We start from the raw sequence: 18,031 nt of genomic DNA, 5'->3' as shown, positions 1-18,031 counted from the left end.
CTTGACTCACTGGAACCTCCTCCTCTTAGGTTCAAGTCGTTCTCCTGCCTTAGCCTCCCAAGTAGCTGGGATTAGAGGCACCTGCCACCATGCCTAGATAATTTTTGTAGTTTTACTAGAAATGGAGTTTCACCATGTTGGTCAGGTTGGTCTCGAACTCCTGACCTCAGGTGATCTGCCCACCTCAGCCTCCCAAATGGGATTACAGGCGTGAGCCACTGCGCCTGGCCTTGTGATATGTCCTAATACCTGCCCAAGTTAGTCACATTTTTGGGGTTGTGTTCTTTTTTTTTGAGATGGAGTCTCACTTTGTTGCCCAGGCTGGAATGCAGTGGCACGATCTCAGCTCACTGCAACCTCCGCCTCCTGGGTTCAAGTGATTCTCCTGCCTCAGCCTCTCGAGTAGCTGGGATTACAGGCACCTGCCACCACGCCCAGCTAATTTTTGTATTTTTAGTAAAGACAGGGTTTTGCCATGTTGGCCAGGCTGGTCGCAAACTCCTGACCTCAGGTGATCCACCTGCCTCGACCTCCCAAAGTGCTGGAATTACATGTATGAGCCACTGTGCCCAGCCAGAACTTTATTCTTTCATAAAATTTTCAGTAAATTTGGGCTGGATGTGGTGGCTCATGCCTGTAATTCCAGACCTTTGGGAGGCCAAGGCGGGAGGATGACTTGAGGCCAGGAGTTTGAGACCAACCTGCACAACATAGACCCCATCTAAAAAATGTAAAAAAATTAGCTGGGTACAGTGGGGAGTGCTAGTAGTCCTAAGTACTTGAGAAGTTGTGGTGGGAGGATCACTTGGGCCTGGGAGATTGAGGCTGCAGTGAGCTTTGATTGCACTGCCACTGCACTCCAGCCTAGGCAATAGAGTGAGATCCTGTCTTAACAAAACAAATTCCAGTACATGTATTGAATTTCTTAAAACAGTCTAACTAGATTTTTAATTGGAGTTGTGCTCAATTTATAGACCAATATGGAGAGACTTGCTTTCTTTATGTTACTGAGTCTTCCTATCCATGAACTTCTCATCTCTTTCAATTTTTTTTTTTTTTTTTGAGACAGTCTCACTCTGTTGCCTATGCTGGAGTGCCGTGATGTGATCTTGGCTCACTGCAACCTCTGCCTCCTGGGTTCAAGTGATTCTCCTGCCTCAGCCTCTCAAGTAGCTGGAATTACAAGCACGTGCCACCATGCCCAGCTAATTTTTGAACTTTTAGTAGAGACAGGGTCTCACTGTCTTGACCAAACTGATCTTGAACTCCTGACCTCAAATGATCCACCAGCCTTGGCCTCCCAAAGTGCTGGGAATACAGGTGTGAGCCACCATGCCCAGCCTCTCAATTTATTTGGGTACTTAAAAATATCCTACAATAGGCCGGGCGCGGTGGCTCAAGCCTGTAATCCCAGCACTTTGGGAGGCCGAGACGGGCGGATCACGAGGTCAGGAGATCGAGACCATCCTGGCTAACACGGTGAAACCCCATCTCTACTAAAAATACAAAAAACTAGCCGGGCAAGGTGGCGGACGCCTGTAGTCCCAGCTACTCGGGAGGCTGAGGCAGGAGAATGGTGTAAACCCGGGAGGCAGAGCTTGCAGTGAGCTGAGATCCGGCCACTGCACTCCAGCCTGGGCGACAGAGCCAGACTCCGTCTCAAAAAAAAAAAAATCCTACAATAATTCTAAAAAAATCAACTTTATTGAAGTATAATTTGCACACAATCCTGTAAAATGCAGCCGTTTTTACAGTTAAGTTTTGACCGATGTATACACCCATCTACATGTATATATACCCATATAACCACTACAATAAAGAAATAGAACTTTTTTTTTTTACCCAAAATGCATTCCTTTTGTCCATCCAAGTCATCCTCTGCCTTTATCCCAGGCAGTCATTGATTTGCCTTCCATCACTACAGATTAGATTTGTCTTTTCTATGCTTTCATATAAATGGAGCTAGACATTACTGTCTATATAGCTTCTTTTGCTTAGTGTAATGTTTTAAGATTAATTCATGTTGTTGCATATATCAGTCCATTTTATTATTTAGTTTCATATAGTTTTCATGTGAACATATGTTTTTATCTTTCTTGAGTAAGGAGGGGAATTGATATGTCATATGGTAAGTATATCTTTATAGGAAGCTACCAAGATGTTTTCTAAAGTTGTAGTACTCTTACCAGCAGTGTGTGAGATTTTTAGTTGCTCCATATCCTCATGTTTCATATTGTCAGCCGTTTTAGTTTAGGTCATTCTCCTGGGTATGAGATCAGGGATTGCAGTAGCTCGTCTGTCAAATCTGGCATATCTGTTTTTGTTTTTTTCATCCCTATCCCCATGGACACGAGGGAAACATCTATTTTTGTAAATAGTTTTATGTATTATCTATGGCTCGTTTACTTCTACAAAGCAGAGGTAAGTAGTTGCAACAGTGACGACATGGCCTGCAAACCCTAATATATTTCTGTCTCTTTATAGAAGATGTTTACTGACCTCTGGAATAGAGGTTTCTCATTGTGGTTTTACTTCGCATTTCCCCGATGACTAATGATGTTGAACATCTTTTAATGTGTTTATCGGCCAATTGTATATCTTCTTTTTGGAGGTGTCTGTTGTAATCTTTTGCTTATTTTTTATTTCATATATTTTTTATTCCTAGAACTTCTACTTGGTTTTTTATATTTTCTGTTTCTTAGATGAAATTGTCTATGTTTTCCCCATTGATCCTCATCGTATTTTCCTTTACTTTATTGAGTATAGTTTTAATAGCTTTTTAAAATCCATGTCTGATAACATCTGGGTCATCTTGGGGTTGACATCAGTTAACTGTCTTATTCCTTGTGATGAGACCACATTTTTCTGGCTCTTGGTATGTTGAGTAATTTAAGATTGTATACTGGACATTGTGAATGTTATGTTTTGGAGACTGGATTATTTTATACTTATCCAAAGGGTATTGTTTTTGTTAGCAGGCAGTTAACTTGATTAGACCCATTCCAAACCATTATGCCTGTGGTGGGAAATGGCTTACCTCTCAGTTCACTTCTTGTTTTAGCTTTAAGCTGCTTCTAGTTTACTTGAGGCCAGGAGTTCAAGACCAGCCTGTGCAACATAGTTAGACTCATATCTCTAAACAAAAATTTAAAAATTAGCTGGGCATGGTGGAGTGCATATGCATAGTTCAGAGATAAACTGTAGATTTAGGCTGTTAAAATACAGAATATAGAGGTTCCCTTCTGTGGTCCTCTCCTTTGTAGAGTCCCCCATCATTTTCCTGCATCGTCCCATGTTATCCTGGCCTTCTTTCCTGGTTCTTCTAGTTCCTCTGGCCAGAAAGATGTCAGTCTTTCAACTGAAGTTGTAGCTGGTCCTGTGCCTTTGTGATGGTGACCACAGCCACGTGTGGGCAAGGCTGCCAAAATTGGGATCTCAATCTACATGGATCACTTACTCCCAGTTTGATTCTCTTCTAAAATGCATCTGTATTTCAGTCTCCAGAGCCCTCAGGTAGTTGTTTTTTTGGTGTGTTTTATCCACAGAGCCTCCTTTTAGGAGGATTGATATATTGGGCTCTTACTCATTCATATTTTTTGGTCCATTTTAAAATTGCAGTTTGGTTGTTTTTGAGTTGCAAGTGTGCTGTATTTATCTTGAGTAGAAGTATTTGTCAGATAAAAGTAGGATGAATGGTTTCTTCCAGTATGTGCCTTGCCTTTTAATTTCATTCATGTTTTTGAAGAGTAGATGTTTTGATTTTGATGAAGTTTAATTGATCATTTTTATTTTTATGGTTGTGCTTTCGATGTCTTATTTTTTATTTTTATTATTTGAATGGCCAGTTACTAGATTGATGTCTTATCTAAGAAATCTTTGCCTAAGTTTGCAAATATTTTCTATGTTTTATTTTAGAAGTGTTATAGGTTAGCTCCGTGTAGTGGATTTAGGGTTACTTTTTACATATAAACTGAAGGTGAGAGTCAAAATTAAGTTTTTGGTTATGTAGTAGTCAGTTGGTGAAAGACTATCCCATCCTTACTCTGACACCTTTGTCAGAATTCACTTGACCGTATATGTACAACTTTAATTTTAGACTCTGTTCTGCTCCATTGATCTGTATGTCTATCCTTACACCCAGTACCATGCACTCGATTATTAATGGTTTATACTGTGTTAAAAACTTCCAACTTTGTTCTTTTTCAAAATTCTTTTGGTTATCTTAGGTCTTTTGCATTCTAGAATAATGTTTTACAGTCTGCTCAGTCCTTATGGTTTTTGTTTCTTTCATGAATGAGTGCTTGATTTCAAAGCAAAGCAACATTTTCTTGATTTTTCTGATGTTTTATGATCAAAGTTTTTCAGCATACCTAGAAGTTTGCTGCCTTTTTAAATGTCATATCTTTGAAAATACTTTGCTAACTTTGATTTGGTAATATTTTATATAAAACATACATAAAATATTTTGTGGTATTAAATATGTGTGTATTTTTAAATCTCACAAAATATTATACTCTCAATCTTTGTTTAGATTTGCTTATATATTTGTTGCTTTGTGTCAGAAGGTGTTTTTATTTCGCCCTCATTCTTTTTTTTTTTTTTTTGAGACGGAGTCTCGCTTTGTCACCCAGGCTGGAGTGCAGTGGTACAATCTCGGCTCATTGCAACCTCCGCCTTCCAGATTAAAGTAATTTTTGTGCCTCAGCCTCCCAAATCCTGGGATTACAAGCATGTGCCACTATGCCTGGCTAATTTTTGTATTTTTAGTAGAGATGGGGTTTTGCTATGTTGGCCAGCCCGGTCTTGAACTCCTGGCCTCAAGTGATCTGCCCACCTCAGCCTCCCAAAGTTCTGGGATTACAGACATGAGCCACCATGCCCGGCCTTCACCCTCATTCTTGAAAGACGTATTTGCTGAGTACAGGATTGTATATTGGTAGTTATTTTTGTGTTGAAGATACCATTCCATGTCTTCTGATTAAATTATTGCTGTCAAAATTAACTATCAGTCTTATTGTCCTTCTTTTGAAGGTAGTTTATCTTTCCTCTTGGGCTACTTTTAAGTTTTTCTCCTTGTGTTTTTCCATTTGCACCATAATGTGTCTTTGTGTGGATTTCCTTTATGTATCCTGCTTGGGATTTGTTGGGCTTTTTGAATCTTTGACTTGGTATATTTCATTGGCTCTGTAAAATTCTCAGCTATCATTTCTAGGTATTTCCTTTGCCTCCTTCTTCTCTTGTTTTGGGATGCTGATTAAATAGATATTAAACCTCACTGTATCCTCTATGTCTGTTATGTTTTCTTTGTTGTTTTTCGTTTTTTTGTCTCTCCATGCTGCTTTGTGGATAATTTCTTTTGCTCAGTCTTCTAGTTCACTTATTCTCTCTTATTTGTATCTAACCTCCAGCTGCCTTAGTCCATTCAGGCTACTTTAACAAAATACAGTCAGTCTTCCATATCTGCAGGTTCTGCATATGTGGATTCAATCAACTGTAGATGAGGAACCCGTGGATACGGAAGGCTGACTGTATTACACCATTTGATGTCAGGGACATTTTATATAATTCCTGGGAATTTGGCATATGTGTGGGGGTGGGAGGGTGGGATGTCCTTGAACCAATCCCCTGCAGGTACCAAGGGATGAACTGTACCTTAGACTGAGTAATTTGTAAATAATAAAAATTTATTTCTCACGGTTCTATAGGCTGGACATTTCAAGATCAAGGTGCCAGCAGATTCAGTGTCTGGTGAGGGTTGCTTTCTCTGTTTCAAAGATGGCTGCTTTTTGCTGTGTCCTCACATGGCAGAAGGAGTAAACATGGTCTCTCATACCCTTTTATAAGGGCACTCTGATCCTATTCATGAGGGTAGTGCTCTCAAGACCTAATCATCTCCTAAAGTCCTTGCTTCTTAATACTATCACACTGGTGATTAAGTTTCAACATATTAATTTTGGAGGGAGACATTCAGACCATTGCACTGTTCTTAAACTATGAGTTGAGCTTTAAATTTTAATTATTTTTAGTTTAGTAATTGTGCTTGATCTTTTTCAGATCTGCTCTGTTTTTTCCAGGATCCTTTTTCCTACAAGTTTTAAAAAACTTTTGTTCCTTTAAATGTAATAAGCATCGTATTATAAAATTTCTGACTGATCATTCTAAGATTTAAAGTCTCAGATCTTTTATTTCTCCTGATTGTGGCTCATGGTGTCTTATTTTCTGTTTGTTTGGCTATAATGGAGGCCCCAAATGAAGGCTTCTGCTACTAAAGAGGATTTGTGTTTGCTTCAGTCAAAGAAAGAGAAAGTTAAATTAATTCTTTCAGCCTTCACTTTTGCCTTGGTAATTCCTTATGCCTTTTCAGCCATTTCATACGCTAAGATTTTAAAAAGTATTTTTTCTAGCCATTTTAGTTTTCTTAATGGGAGGGTTAGTGTGAATAATCTATTACTATAAATTAAAAATCTTATCAAGTTTTACTAGGTTTTAATTTAATTCAGCTTTGCTTTCTTTTAGATTCGCTCAGCTTATTTTGAGTTAGTTTCTGCATTGTGCCAGCGCATTCCACAGCTGATGAAAGAGGAAGCATCCAAAGTGAGCCCATCGGTTCTACTTAGCATTGATGACAGTGACCCAATTGTCTGCCCAGCTCTCTGGGAAGCTGTGCTCTATACACTTACAACTATTCAGGTATGTAAGAGAGGCACATTTAGTACACTGAGGAATACTTACTTGTCTTTTAGTTGCATTTTAGAACCCTTGGGTATCATATGACCGAGAACCTATGAGATAAGAATATGTAAAACTTATTGGAAAATGCTTTCTTGGAAATAAAATAATCTAAACTTGGCATAAATCTTTTTTTTTTTTTTTTTTTTTTTTTTTTTTTTTTTTTTTTTTTTTGAGACGGAGTCTCGCTCTGTCGCCCAGGCTGGAGTGCAGTGGCCGGATCTCAGCTCACTGCAAGCTCCGCCTCCCGGGTTTACGCCATTCTCTCGCCTCAGCCTCCCGAGTAGCTGGGACTACAGGCGCCCGCCATCTCGCCCGGCTAATTTTTTTGTATTTTTTTAGTAGAGACGGGGTTTCACCGTGTTAGCCAGGATGGTCTCGATCTCCTGACCTCGTGATCCGCCCGTCTCGGCCTCCCAAAGTGCTGGGATTACAGGCTTGAGCCACCGCGCCCGGCCTAACATAAATCTTAAAGTGACTAAAAATGGCATAGAGTTTTTATTTTATTTTGTTTAGCCAGTATTATTTCTTTAAACCTTATGTGGCCGAGTGCAGTCACCATATCTGAATTTTATATTTAGAATGAAATATAATTAAGATTGAAATATAATTGTCCCTTTTAGAAAGCAGCTTATATAGAAATAGAAGTTAAATAATTATTTCTAATCAATACTGCCTTGTATGCTTGTCAAATATATGATCATTATATGTAATACATTTATAATTTCAGTTTTAGTTTTTAATGGTGGTGAGAGATTTTAGCTTTTTTTAGGTAAAATACTGGGTTTTTCTTTTTGAGAGCCTATATGTTTTCTCTTTTAATTGAGAAAGGTATGTTTATAATGTCTAATTACTACTATAATCTTTTCTTTGGTTAGGACTGTTGGCTTCATGTAAATGCAAAAAAGAGTGTGTTTCCCAAGCTATCAACTGTGATTCGTGAAGGTGGTCGGGGTCTAGCTACTGTCATATATCCTTACCTTCTGCCATTCATCAGCAAGCTCCCTCAGTCCATCACAAATCCACAGTTGGATTTTTTCAAAAATTTCCTCACGTCTCTAGTTGCTGGGTAAGAAATTTAAATTTTTGATTTTTAAAACAGATTTTCCTGGTTTTGTATTCATTATTTTCTTTCTTAAATTTCTCCAAGTTGTTTTACTATTCATTAAATACTTTTAAAGTTTTCAGAGAATTACAGTTGGTATTTTTTCTTGAGTATGTTCAAGACTTCAGTAGTAGCACACAGCAGAAAGTTATATGGTAAAGCTCCTAGTTAGAAATAGGTCAACTAGGCTATTTTTCAAATTAGCCATTTTTTTCTTTTTTTTTTTTTTTTGAGACGGAGTCTCGCTGTGTCACCTGGGCTGGAGTGCAGTGGCCGGATCTCAGCTCACTGCAAGCTCCGCTGCCTCCCGGGTTCACGCCATTCTCTTGCCTCAGCCTCCCAAGTAGCTGGGACTACAGGCACTCGCCACCTTGCCCGGCTAGTTTTTTGTATTTTTTAGTAGAGACAGAGTTTCACCATGTTAGCCAGGATGGTCTCGATCTCCTGACCTTGTGATCCGCCCGTCTCGGCCTCCCAAAGTGCTGGGATTACAGGCTTGAGCCACCGCGCCCGGCCCAAATTAGCCATTTTTTTAACAGCAGAATGTGCTAACCAACTGCACCACGGAGACATGTAGCCATTTTTTATTTTTTATATTGATAAATACAAATGCCTAAATGCAGAAAATTAGCCAGTGAAATTTTTAAAACTTCCACAAATTTAACTACTATAGATGTTTAAATTCACACTTAAAAAAACCATTTCAGTACATTTGTTGAACTTAGAAGATACATGATTTTATTAATGATTACAAATTTTTTTTACTGCACTATTATCTTTATTTGGTTAATAAGTTATCTCGAATTTGCAGGTGGATTGGTTCCTTGAATAGAAAATTAATATCTCGGCTGGGCGTGGTGCTAGCACAAGCCGAAGTGGATTGCTTGAGGCCAGGAATTCACGACCAGTCTGGTCAAGATAGTAAGACCCTATTTCTAAAAAAAAAAAAAAAAAAAGAAGAAGAAAAAGGAAATATTCTCTTATTTTTTACTGATAATTTTTTGCAAAACTTTTTCAAAGTTTTTTAAGTTCATATTCTCATTGGGCTATATGTATTTTCATTGGTATTTAATTTGTAGTTTAAGAAACTGCTTTAAAAATGTTTCTTCTGTCATGATGCCTTTTTGAGGTCTTTATTTTGATAATTCTGAGTTCTTATTTCTTCTTCACAAAAGAGTAATCCAGTTATTAATTATTTCTTAGGCTGTCAACAGAGAGAACTAAAACCAGCTCTTCAGAGTCCTTGGCAGTAATATCTGCTTTTTTTGAATGCTTACGTTTTATAATGCAGCAAAACTTAGGTGAGGAAGAAATTGAACAGATGCTCATCAATGATCAGGTATCTAGTAAAAGTCGTCAGTGTCTTTGCATACTGATTATATAGGATCAACCTCATTGTGTCTTGTTGCCATTTTCAGTAATAAGCCTTCCTTGTAAAAATTTTATTTTTATAATTTACCAATTGAGTAATGTGTATTTCTGACCAGAGAAGTTAAAATTCCATACTCTCAGTTGCTAGCATAGTATAATACCTAAGAAACGAATCAGTGTCTGGATGCAGAAACTCTGTGGTTTTTTTTTTTTTTGAGATGGAGTTTCGCTCTTTGTTGCCCAGGCTGGAGTACAGTGGCATGATCCCAGCTCACTGCAACCTCTGCCTCCTGGGTTCAAGCGATTCTCCTGCTCCAGCCTCCCAAGTAGCTGGGATTACAGGTACCCGCCACCACACCCAGCTAATTTTTGTATTTTCAGTAGAGACGGTGTTTCACTATGTTGGTCAGACTGGTCGAGAACTACTGACCTCAGGTGATCCACCCGCCTCGGCCTCACAAAGTGCTGGAATTACAGGTGTGAGCCACTGCGCCCAGCCTGTAAAAATCCTGTTTTAGAAAGATGTAATGCAGGCTGGGCGTCGTGGCTCACACCTGTAATCCCAGCACTTCGGGAGGCCGAGGTGGGTGGATCACCTGAGGTTGGGGCTTCAAGACCAGCCTGACCAACATGGAGAAACCCCATCTCTACTAAAAATACAAAATTAGCCAGGTGTGGTGGTGCATGCCTGTAATCCCAGCTACTCAGGAGGCTGGATAATTGCTTGAACCTGGAGGTGGAGGTTGCAGTGAGCCAAAATTGTGCCATTGTACTCTAGTCTGGGCAACAATCGAAACTCCATCTCAAAAAAAAAAAAAAAAAGATGTAATGCAAAGCAGAATTTTGAAGATACTATTTATGATCTTTTGTAGTAAGTTTAAATAAATCATGAAGCAATCATCTTGTTAATTCTAAAATACTCAAATTATGCTTTGTGAAAGTTTGGCTTGGCTTTTAGAACCAGAGATGAGAGAAAGTTATGGAATATGGTTCTTTACAGTAGGAGATTAATGAGATTATAGAAGCCCAGATCCTAGGATTTCTCTAACTACCCTTATTTTTGTAATTTAGGAAATAGGATACCACACTCTGTGGGTTCTAGGTATCTTTCATATTGGCTTATAGTCTCACATCTTAGATTTGCCTGTAGTTAAGGCAGAAAAGCAAAACACTTAAGTCCAGAAGATGCAAAGAAAACTAGATTGTTAATGACCAAGAATCCCAGTCAGTTTTATCACGAAAAAGGAATAATTGAGGTGAAATCATTCAGCTCTTTTATGATATGAAAGACATCTTCAGGTTAACTTTTTCAGAGTTCTAGGGGAAAATTTATGTTTTTCAGTTATTACATATGAAATTTTTATAGTGTTTTACAAATACTTTGTTTAAATTTTATTTCTCTTGAAAATTGAACTTCTCTATTTTTTACCTTCTGTGAGTGGAAAAAACAGTTTTTCCTCTACTCTCACACCATAGTAATCAACACAGAAGACTTCTGTGACCAAATATGTGGGGATTTCTCCCCACCCAGCAAGCAGTCAGTTCTGCAGCAGACACCAGCTGTGTGTCCTTCAATTCAATTCTGACTGTCTACCTGGAGATAGTGTCAGATCTCACTGGCTTAGGACTCAGTCCCACAAGACCGCTCCCCACTTCTGATGCCAATCGCAAGCCCCAGGCTGTTTTACGTGAGCTTCTGACCAACCAGCTATACATCTTAATTGGGGATCCCATGACCCCCTCCTGGGGTTTGCTTAATTTGCTAGACTGGCTCACAGAACTCAGAGAAACAATTTACCAGTTTATTATAAATGATATTACAAAGGATACGGATGAAGAAATGCACAGGGTGAGATACGGGAAGGGGCGAAGAACTTCCACACCCTCCCTGGGTGCGCTACCCTTCAGGAACCTCTACAAGTTCAGCTATCTGGAAGCTCCCTGAATGCTGTCTTTCTTGCATTTTTATGGAGGCTTCATTACTAGACATGAATGATTAAGTAATTGCCACTGGTAATCAGCTTAACCTTTAGCTGCCCTTGTATCCCTGGAGGTTGGGGAGGTATTGAAAGTTCTAGTCCTTTAATCCTGCCTTGGTCTTTCTGGTGATCAACCCCCATCCTGCTATATAGGTGCTGCCAGCCATCAGTCAACCCATTAGCTTACAAAATGATATCACTTTGGAGATTCCAAGGATTTTAGAGTTGTGTGTCAGGAGATGGGGTTGAAGACCAAATATATATTTTATGATATTATACCTTTTCTTTCAGTTGATCCCTTTTATTGATGCAGTTATCAAAGACCCAGGGTTGCAACATGGGCAGCTATTTAACCATTTAGCAGAAACTCTAAGTTCCTGGGAAACCAAAGCAGACACGGAAAAAGATGAAAAAACAGCTCACAACTTGGAGAACGTACTGATACATTTCTGGGAAAGACTGTCAGAGATTTGTGTCACGAAAATCAATGAGCCAGAAGCTGATGTTGAGTCCGTTTTGGGTGTATCTAACCTATTACAGGTGCTTCAGAAGCCGAATAGCTCATTGAAGTCAAATAAAAAAAAAAATGGTAAGGTTAGATTTGCTGATGAGATACCTGAAAGCAATAAGGAGAATGAAAAATGTGTATCTTCAGAAGGAGAGAACATTGAAGGCTGGGAATTAACAACTGAACCTTCTCTCACTCATAATTCTTCAGGCTTTTTGTCTCTGCTAAGGAAAAAACCTTTGGAAGACTTAGTCTGTAAACTCGCAGATATAAGTATTAATTATGTCAATGAACAAAAGTCAGAGCAACATCTAAGGTTTCTTTCTACTCTGCTTGACTCCTTTTCTTCAAGCCGAGTATTTAAAATGCTACTTGGTGATGAAAACCAGAGTATTGTCCAAGCCAAACCTCTTGAAATAGCCAAGCTTGCACAAAAAAATCCTGCGGTGCAGTTTTTATATCAGAAACTGATAGGCTGGCTAAATGAAGATCAAAGGAAGGATTTTGGTTTCCTGGTGGACATTTTGTACAGTGCTCTCCGGTGCTGTGACAATGATATGGAAAGAAAAAAAGTCTTGGATGATCTAACCAAGGTATTCCTGTTGTATATCTTTTCAAACTATTTTAATAATAGATGAGTAGAATGAGCCTGCATATTGTTTTCTGGTTGTTTCTTCACCGTGAGTGTCAATTTTAGGACAAGCAGTAGATTCTTGATCATGATTTGGGAAATATCTAAGGCTGCTGGGTAGATGTTCAGCAGTATCAGGATGACAAATACTTGTAATTAAAAGGTGAATTCTTTTAATCTATACATTTAAAAGGGTGGATAAGAACATTTTAGTTTTGTATTGGTTTCATGGGTACTTCATTTACTTTTTAAAAGTTTTAGCTGGGCATGTTGGTGCATGCCTGTAGTCCCAGCTACTCAGGAGGTTGAGGTGAGACAATTGGCTTGAGCCCAGGAGTTCTAGACTAGCCTGGGCAACATAGCAAAACCCCATCTCAAACAAAAAGTTGTTCTAGCAGATTGTTTCTAACTCTTTTTCTTTTTTCAGGTGGACCTGAAATGGAATTCTCTTCTTAAGATTATTGAAAAGGTATCTTAGGGATTTTTTTTTTTTTTTGGTACTTACGGGAATAGAAATATTATAACTATAGTCCTATTCACACAATAAATATGGTCAGATAGTCAGGTTCTGTGTTAGAGAACTTCCTCATTATTGTAACTTTCTTCCTATAATGTGGGAAGATATGTGTTCTTTTCCTTTCCTGTAGTAGTATTTTTCTGGTTAGTAATACTAGGGAAAAATGAACAGGCTCTGGAAAATCCAGTGTTTCTTTCCTAGAAGGTAACAAAGGCAGATTTAAACATTTTATTATCTTTTAATTAAGGCTACAACTTTCTGCTCTTATCCTAGTTACTTTTTCTACTGTAGAAATGGATTGGTGGTTCTAGCTTTGGCTAGAACACATGAGAAAATTAAGTTTTCTCTACTCTGGAACACTATGTAGGTAAATAAAAATCTTCCAGTCTTTGTATGATTGCCACTAAGAAAATTAGTGGTAAGAATAATGAAAAGAAATGAAGGAAGACAAACCATTTACAAGTTTTCAAAATGGCTTAAGTATTCTTTCCTAATGAGGATGTAAATGTTATAACTAATACTTTTCTAACTGTAGAGATGTTATGACTAGCTACCTAAAATTCGTACTCCTTTTTAAAGCATTTTCAAATTATTTTTCTGTTTTCATAGCTAACTCCAATTTGCAAGTTTTTTTCTATTTTTTAAATTGTAGTAAAAAAACACATAGCATGAAATTTACCATGTTAACCATTTCTAAATGTACAGTTCAGTAGCATCACGTATATTTATGTTGTTGTGCAGTTTCCATAACTTAATTCGTCTTGTAAAACTGAAACCCTGTATCCATTAAACAGTAACTCCCCATTTTCCCCATGGTTTTATTTTTACAAAATAAATACAGAATATTTATTATTTTTCAATGAGGAATATGACTTATCAGGCACACTATTTGCCTTAGTTTATCTAGTGCCTTCTTTCCCTGTAGCCAAGTTATATGAAGAGCTAAATTATCAGAAAGCTCCTTGATAAGCCTTGAATCAGAGTAGGGGGTGTAAATAATTTGATAAGAGTAGACTAATGTATCCATTTCCAACTTAGGAATGTACCTGCCATGAAGTGCAAATACTCACATCTGTGTGGAAGAATATCCTCTTCCTGAGCAGTGATTGGAAGTTCCTAGCCAGTGTTTGCTGCCTGCGCTTCCATGACTCACTAGCCTCCTCATCTTCTTACAGCTAGGCAGCTTTCATTAGATATGTTCATACTGGCATATCTCAGAGACATCGTAAGTTCAGTTCCAGACCACAGCAATAAAGCAATTTACACAAATATTTTGGATTGCCAGTGCATATAAAAGTTATGTGTACACGATAGTCTATTAGGTGTGCAATAACATTATATCTGAAAACCAATGTACATATCTTAATTTAAAATTACTTTATTGCTAAACAGTGCTAATGATCATCTAAGCCTTCAGCGAGTTGTAATCATTTTGCTGATGGAGAGTCTTGCCTCGATGTTCATGGCTGCTGACTGACCAGGGTGGTGGTATCTGAAGGCTGGAGTGGCTGTGGCAGTTTCTTAAAATAAGGACAACAGTGTAGTTTACTGCATTGATTGACTCTTCCTTTCATGAAAGATTTCTCTGAAGCATATGATGCTGTTTGATAGCATTTTACCCAAAGAAGAACTTCTTTCAGAATTGGAGTCAATCCTTTCAAACCCTGCCACTGCTGTATTATCTAAGTTTATGTAATATTCTAAGTCCTTTGTGGTCATGTCAATGATGTTCATGCCTTTTCACCAGGAGTAGATTCCATGTCAAGAAACCACTTTCTTATCTGTAAGAAGGAACTCCTCATCCATCCACATTTTATTATGAGATTACAGCATTTCAGTCACACCTTCAGGCTTCATGTCTCATTCTAGTTCTTTGCCTCTTTCCTCCACATCTGCAGTTACTTCCTAAAGTCTTGAACCTCCCATAGTCATCCATGAGGGTTGGAATCAACTTCTCAACTCCTATTAATGTTGCTCTTTTAGCCTTTCCCATGGTTCATGAATGTTTTAATGACATCTAAAATGGTGAGTTTTTTCCAGAAGGTTTTCAGTGGACTTTGCCCAGATCCATCAGAGGAATCACTGTCTATGGCTGCTATAGCTTAATGAAATGTATTTCTTATTAATAAGACTTGAAAGTTAAAATTACTCTTTGATGCATGGGTTGCAGAATGGATGTTGTGTTAGCAGGCGTGAAAACAACATTAATTTCCTTGTACATCTCCATCAGAGGTCTTGGGTTAACCAGGTGCATTGTCAATGAGCAGTAATACTTTGAAAGGATTTTTTTTTTCTTTTTTTCCTTCATTTTTCCCACAGTGGGCTTAAGATATTCAATCAACCACACTATAAACATGTGCTGTAATTTAGTCCTTGTTATTCCACTTATAGAGCACAGGCAAAGTAGATTTAGCATAAGCTTAAGAGCCCTAGGATTTTTAAAATGAGAGGTGAGCATTGGCTTCAACTTAAAGTTACCAGCTGTGTTAGCCCCTAACAAGAGTCAGCCTGTTCTTTGAAACTTGGAAGCCAGGCATTGACTTTTTGCTAGCTATGAGAGTCCTAGATGGCATGTTCTTCTAATATGTGACTATTTTACCTCCACTGAAAATCTCTTTAGTGTAGCCACCTTCATTATTGATCTTGGCTAGATCTTCTGTATAACATGCTGCAGCTTCTACATCAGCACTTGCTGCTTCACCTTGTACTTTTGTATTGTGGAGATGGTTTCTTCCTTTAAACCTCATGAACCACCCTTTGCTAGCATCAGACTTTTCTTTTGCAGCTTCCTCACCTCTCAGCCTTCACAGAATTAAAGAGAATTAGGGCCTTGCTCTGGATTAGGTTTTGGCTTAAGAGAATGTTGTGGCTTGTTTGATCTTCTGTCTGGACCACTAAAACTTTGTCCATATCAGCAGTAAGTCTGTGTGACTTTCTGTTACTCTTGGGCTCACAGGAGTGGCACTTTTAATTTCCTTCAATAACTTTTCCTTTGCATTCACAACTTGGCTGTTTGGCACAAGAGGCCAGCTTTCCACCTCTCTTGGCTTGCAACGTGCCGTCCTTGCTAATCTTCATCATTTCCAGCTTTTGATTTAAAGTGAGAGATGTGTGACTCTTCTTTCCACTTGAACATTTAGAGGCCATTGTAGTGTTACTAATTGGCCCAATTTCAGCATTGTCTTGTCTAAGGGAATAGGGAGGCCCAAGGACAGAGAAGAGAGATTAGGGAATGGTCAGTCAGCGGGGCAGTCAGAACACACACACAATATTTGTTAATTAAGTTTGCCCTCTTACATGGCAGTGGTTTGTGGCACCCCTAAACATAATCGTAACATCAAAAGTCACTGATTGCAGATCACTGTAACAGATATAATAATGAAAAGTTTGAAATATTGTGCGAATTACCAAAATATGACACAGAGACACAAAATGAGCATATATTGTTGTTAAACGGTGCTAATAAACTTGCTCAATGCAGGGTTGCCACAAATCTTCAAGTTTTAAAATTGCGGCATTTACAAAGCACAATAAATATAAGCCCAATAAAACGAGGTATGCCTGTACATTGTGTTGAACTTTTTATCTTGCTAACTCAAGAGGCATTTTATTCAGAAGTTTATTTTGTTTGCCAGGATTCTGCAGAATAGATTGGTTTTACTTGGCAAACTACACTGGGAAAGCAGGTATCACAGCCATCTAAATTCTAAAGTAGTTTTTCTTGTTTTATGGAACCTTAATACTTTATGAGCAGAGTCTTTTTTTTTTTTTTTTTTTGAGACGGAGTCTCGCTCTGTCGCCCAGGCTGGAGTGCAGTGGCCGGATCTCAGCTCACGGCAAGCTCCGCCTCCCGGGTTTACGCCATTCTCCTGCCTCAGCCTCCCGAGTAGCTGGGACTACAGGCGCCAGCCACCTCGCCCGGCTAGCTTTTTTTTTGTATTTTTTAGTAGAGACGGGGTTTCACCGTGTTAGCCAGGATGGTCTCGAACTCCTGACCTCGTGATCCGCCCGTCTCGGCCTCCCAAAGTGCTGGGATTACAGGCGTGAGCCACCGCGCCCGGCCGAGCAGAGTCTTAAAATCATCTTTTTTGAGACAGAGTCTCGCTCTGTTGCCCAGCAGGCTGGAGTACAATTGCACGGTCTCGGCTCACTGCAGCCTCTGCCTCCCAGGTTCAAGCGATTCTCCTGCCTGAGCCTCCTGAGTAGCTGGGATTATAGGCACCAGCCACCATGCCCAGCTAATTTTTGAATTTTTAGTAGAGACAAGATTTCACCGTGTTGGTTGCTCAGGCTGGTCTTAAAGTCATCTTTTAAAAAAACAATCAATTAAAAAACAGATTTGAGTTTTGGAACCATAAAAGGACCTTAGAGATTTTCTAAGTTAATCTTTCCAACTTTCAAATTAGGAGATAGGCCCACGCTGATTAAAAGATTTGACCAAGGTTGTAGGCTAGTTAGTGATAAAACTTGGACTAAAATATAAGCTCTGGTTACCTACAATTTTTAAATAAAAGGATAAAGTTTTCCAAGCACTACCCAATCTGCACTTGGATTTTTTTTTTTCTTCCAGATTGCTTTGAAATGAACCAAGTTGCAAATTCCTTTCTTCTCAGCCCTTAAAGCAAAAGAAGCTCTGGGAACATGGATCAGCATGCTTTAGGGGTGGATTTACAGTTTTTTTTTCTTGCTTCCCCACCTCATGAAAATAAACAAGTTGCTGTCAGATATCTGGCCCTAGTAACTCTATCAGAGAATTTGGGGAAGTAAATCCCATTGTTCATATTGAAGTTATTTACCATTATTATACATTAATTGTTCTTTAATTTTAGCAAAATTAATGAACAAAAATGTATAGAGCATTTATAAATCTATCTTCAAAGTTTATTCATTATTCATTGAACATATCTACAGTGTTGATAGCAGGTATCAAAGAAGTTTAAGACAGTCTCTACTCTCAAGGAACTTACAATCTCATTGGAAAGACAAGATATACACAGATGAAACATTTAAATAATTATACAATCCAGTAAGTGCTTTAGAAATTCAGAGAAAAGCAGTGATCATTGTGGGCTGGAGTGGATGGGGAGACTCCATAAAGTAGGTGGGATTTGTACTGATTTTCAAAGAATGGATGGGATTTTAAGTTAAAAATAAAAGGTATGGGGGGGAATATTTATGGCTGGGAAGGTAG

The 18,031-nt window shown here is 38.5% G+C and overlaps 1 protein-coding gene across 1 annotated transcript in view; it reads left to right on the top strand.

The window, feature by feature from the left end:
- Nucleotides 1-18,031, top strand: part of LTN1 (listerin E3 ubiquitin protein ligase 1) — a 68,473-nt gene that overhangs the window by 14,306 nt on the left and 36,136 nt on the right. The window contains exons 7-11 of the mRNA XM_033232243.1: nucleotides 6,517-6,690; nucleotides 7,608-7,798; nucleotides 9,038-9,173; nucleotides 11,476-12,285; nucleotides 12,751-12,792. Of these exons, the coding sequence (XP_033088134.1) occupies nucleotides 6,517-6,690; nucleotides 7,608-7,798; nucleotides 9,038-9,173; nucleotides 11,476-12,285; nucleotides 12,751-12,792 (1,353 nt within the window). The remainder of the gene's footprint in view (nucleotides 1-6,516; nucleotides 6,691-7,607; nucleotides 7,799-9,037; nucleotides 9,174-11,475; nucleotides 12,286-12,750; nucleotides 12,793-18,031) is intronic.

This window comes from Trachypithecus francoisi, unplaced genomic scaffold, assembly GCF_009764315.1.
Source record: "Trachypithecus francoisi isolate TF-2019V2 unplaced genomic scaffold, Tfra_2.0 Lachesis_group14, whole genome shotgun sequence".
Taxonomy (NCBI): Eukaryota; Metazoa; Chordata; class Mammalia; order Primates; family Cercopithecidae; genus Trachypithecus; species Trachypithecus francoisi.
This window is presented reverse-complemented; position numbering and strand designations above follow the sequence as displayed.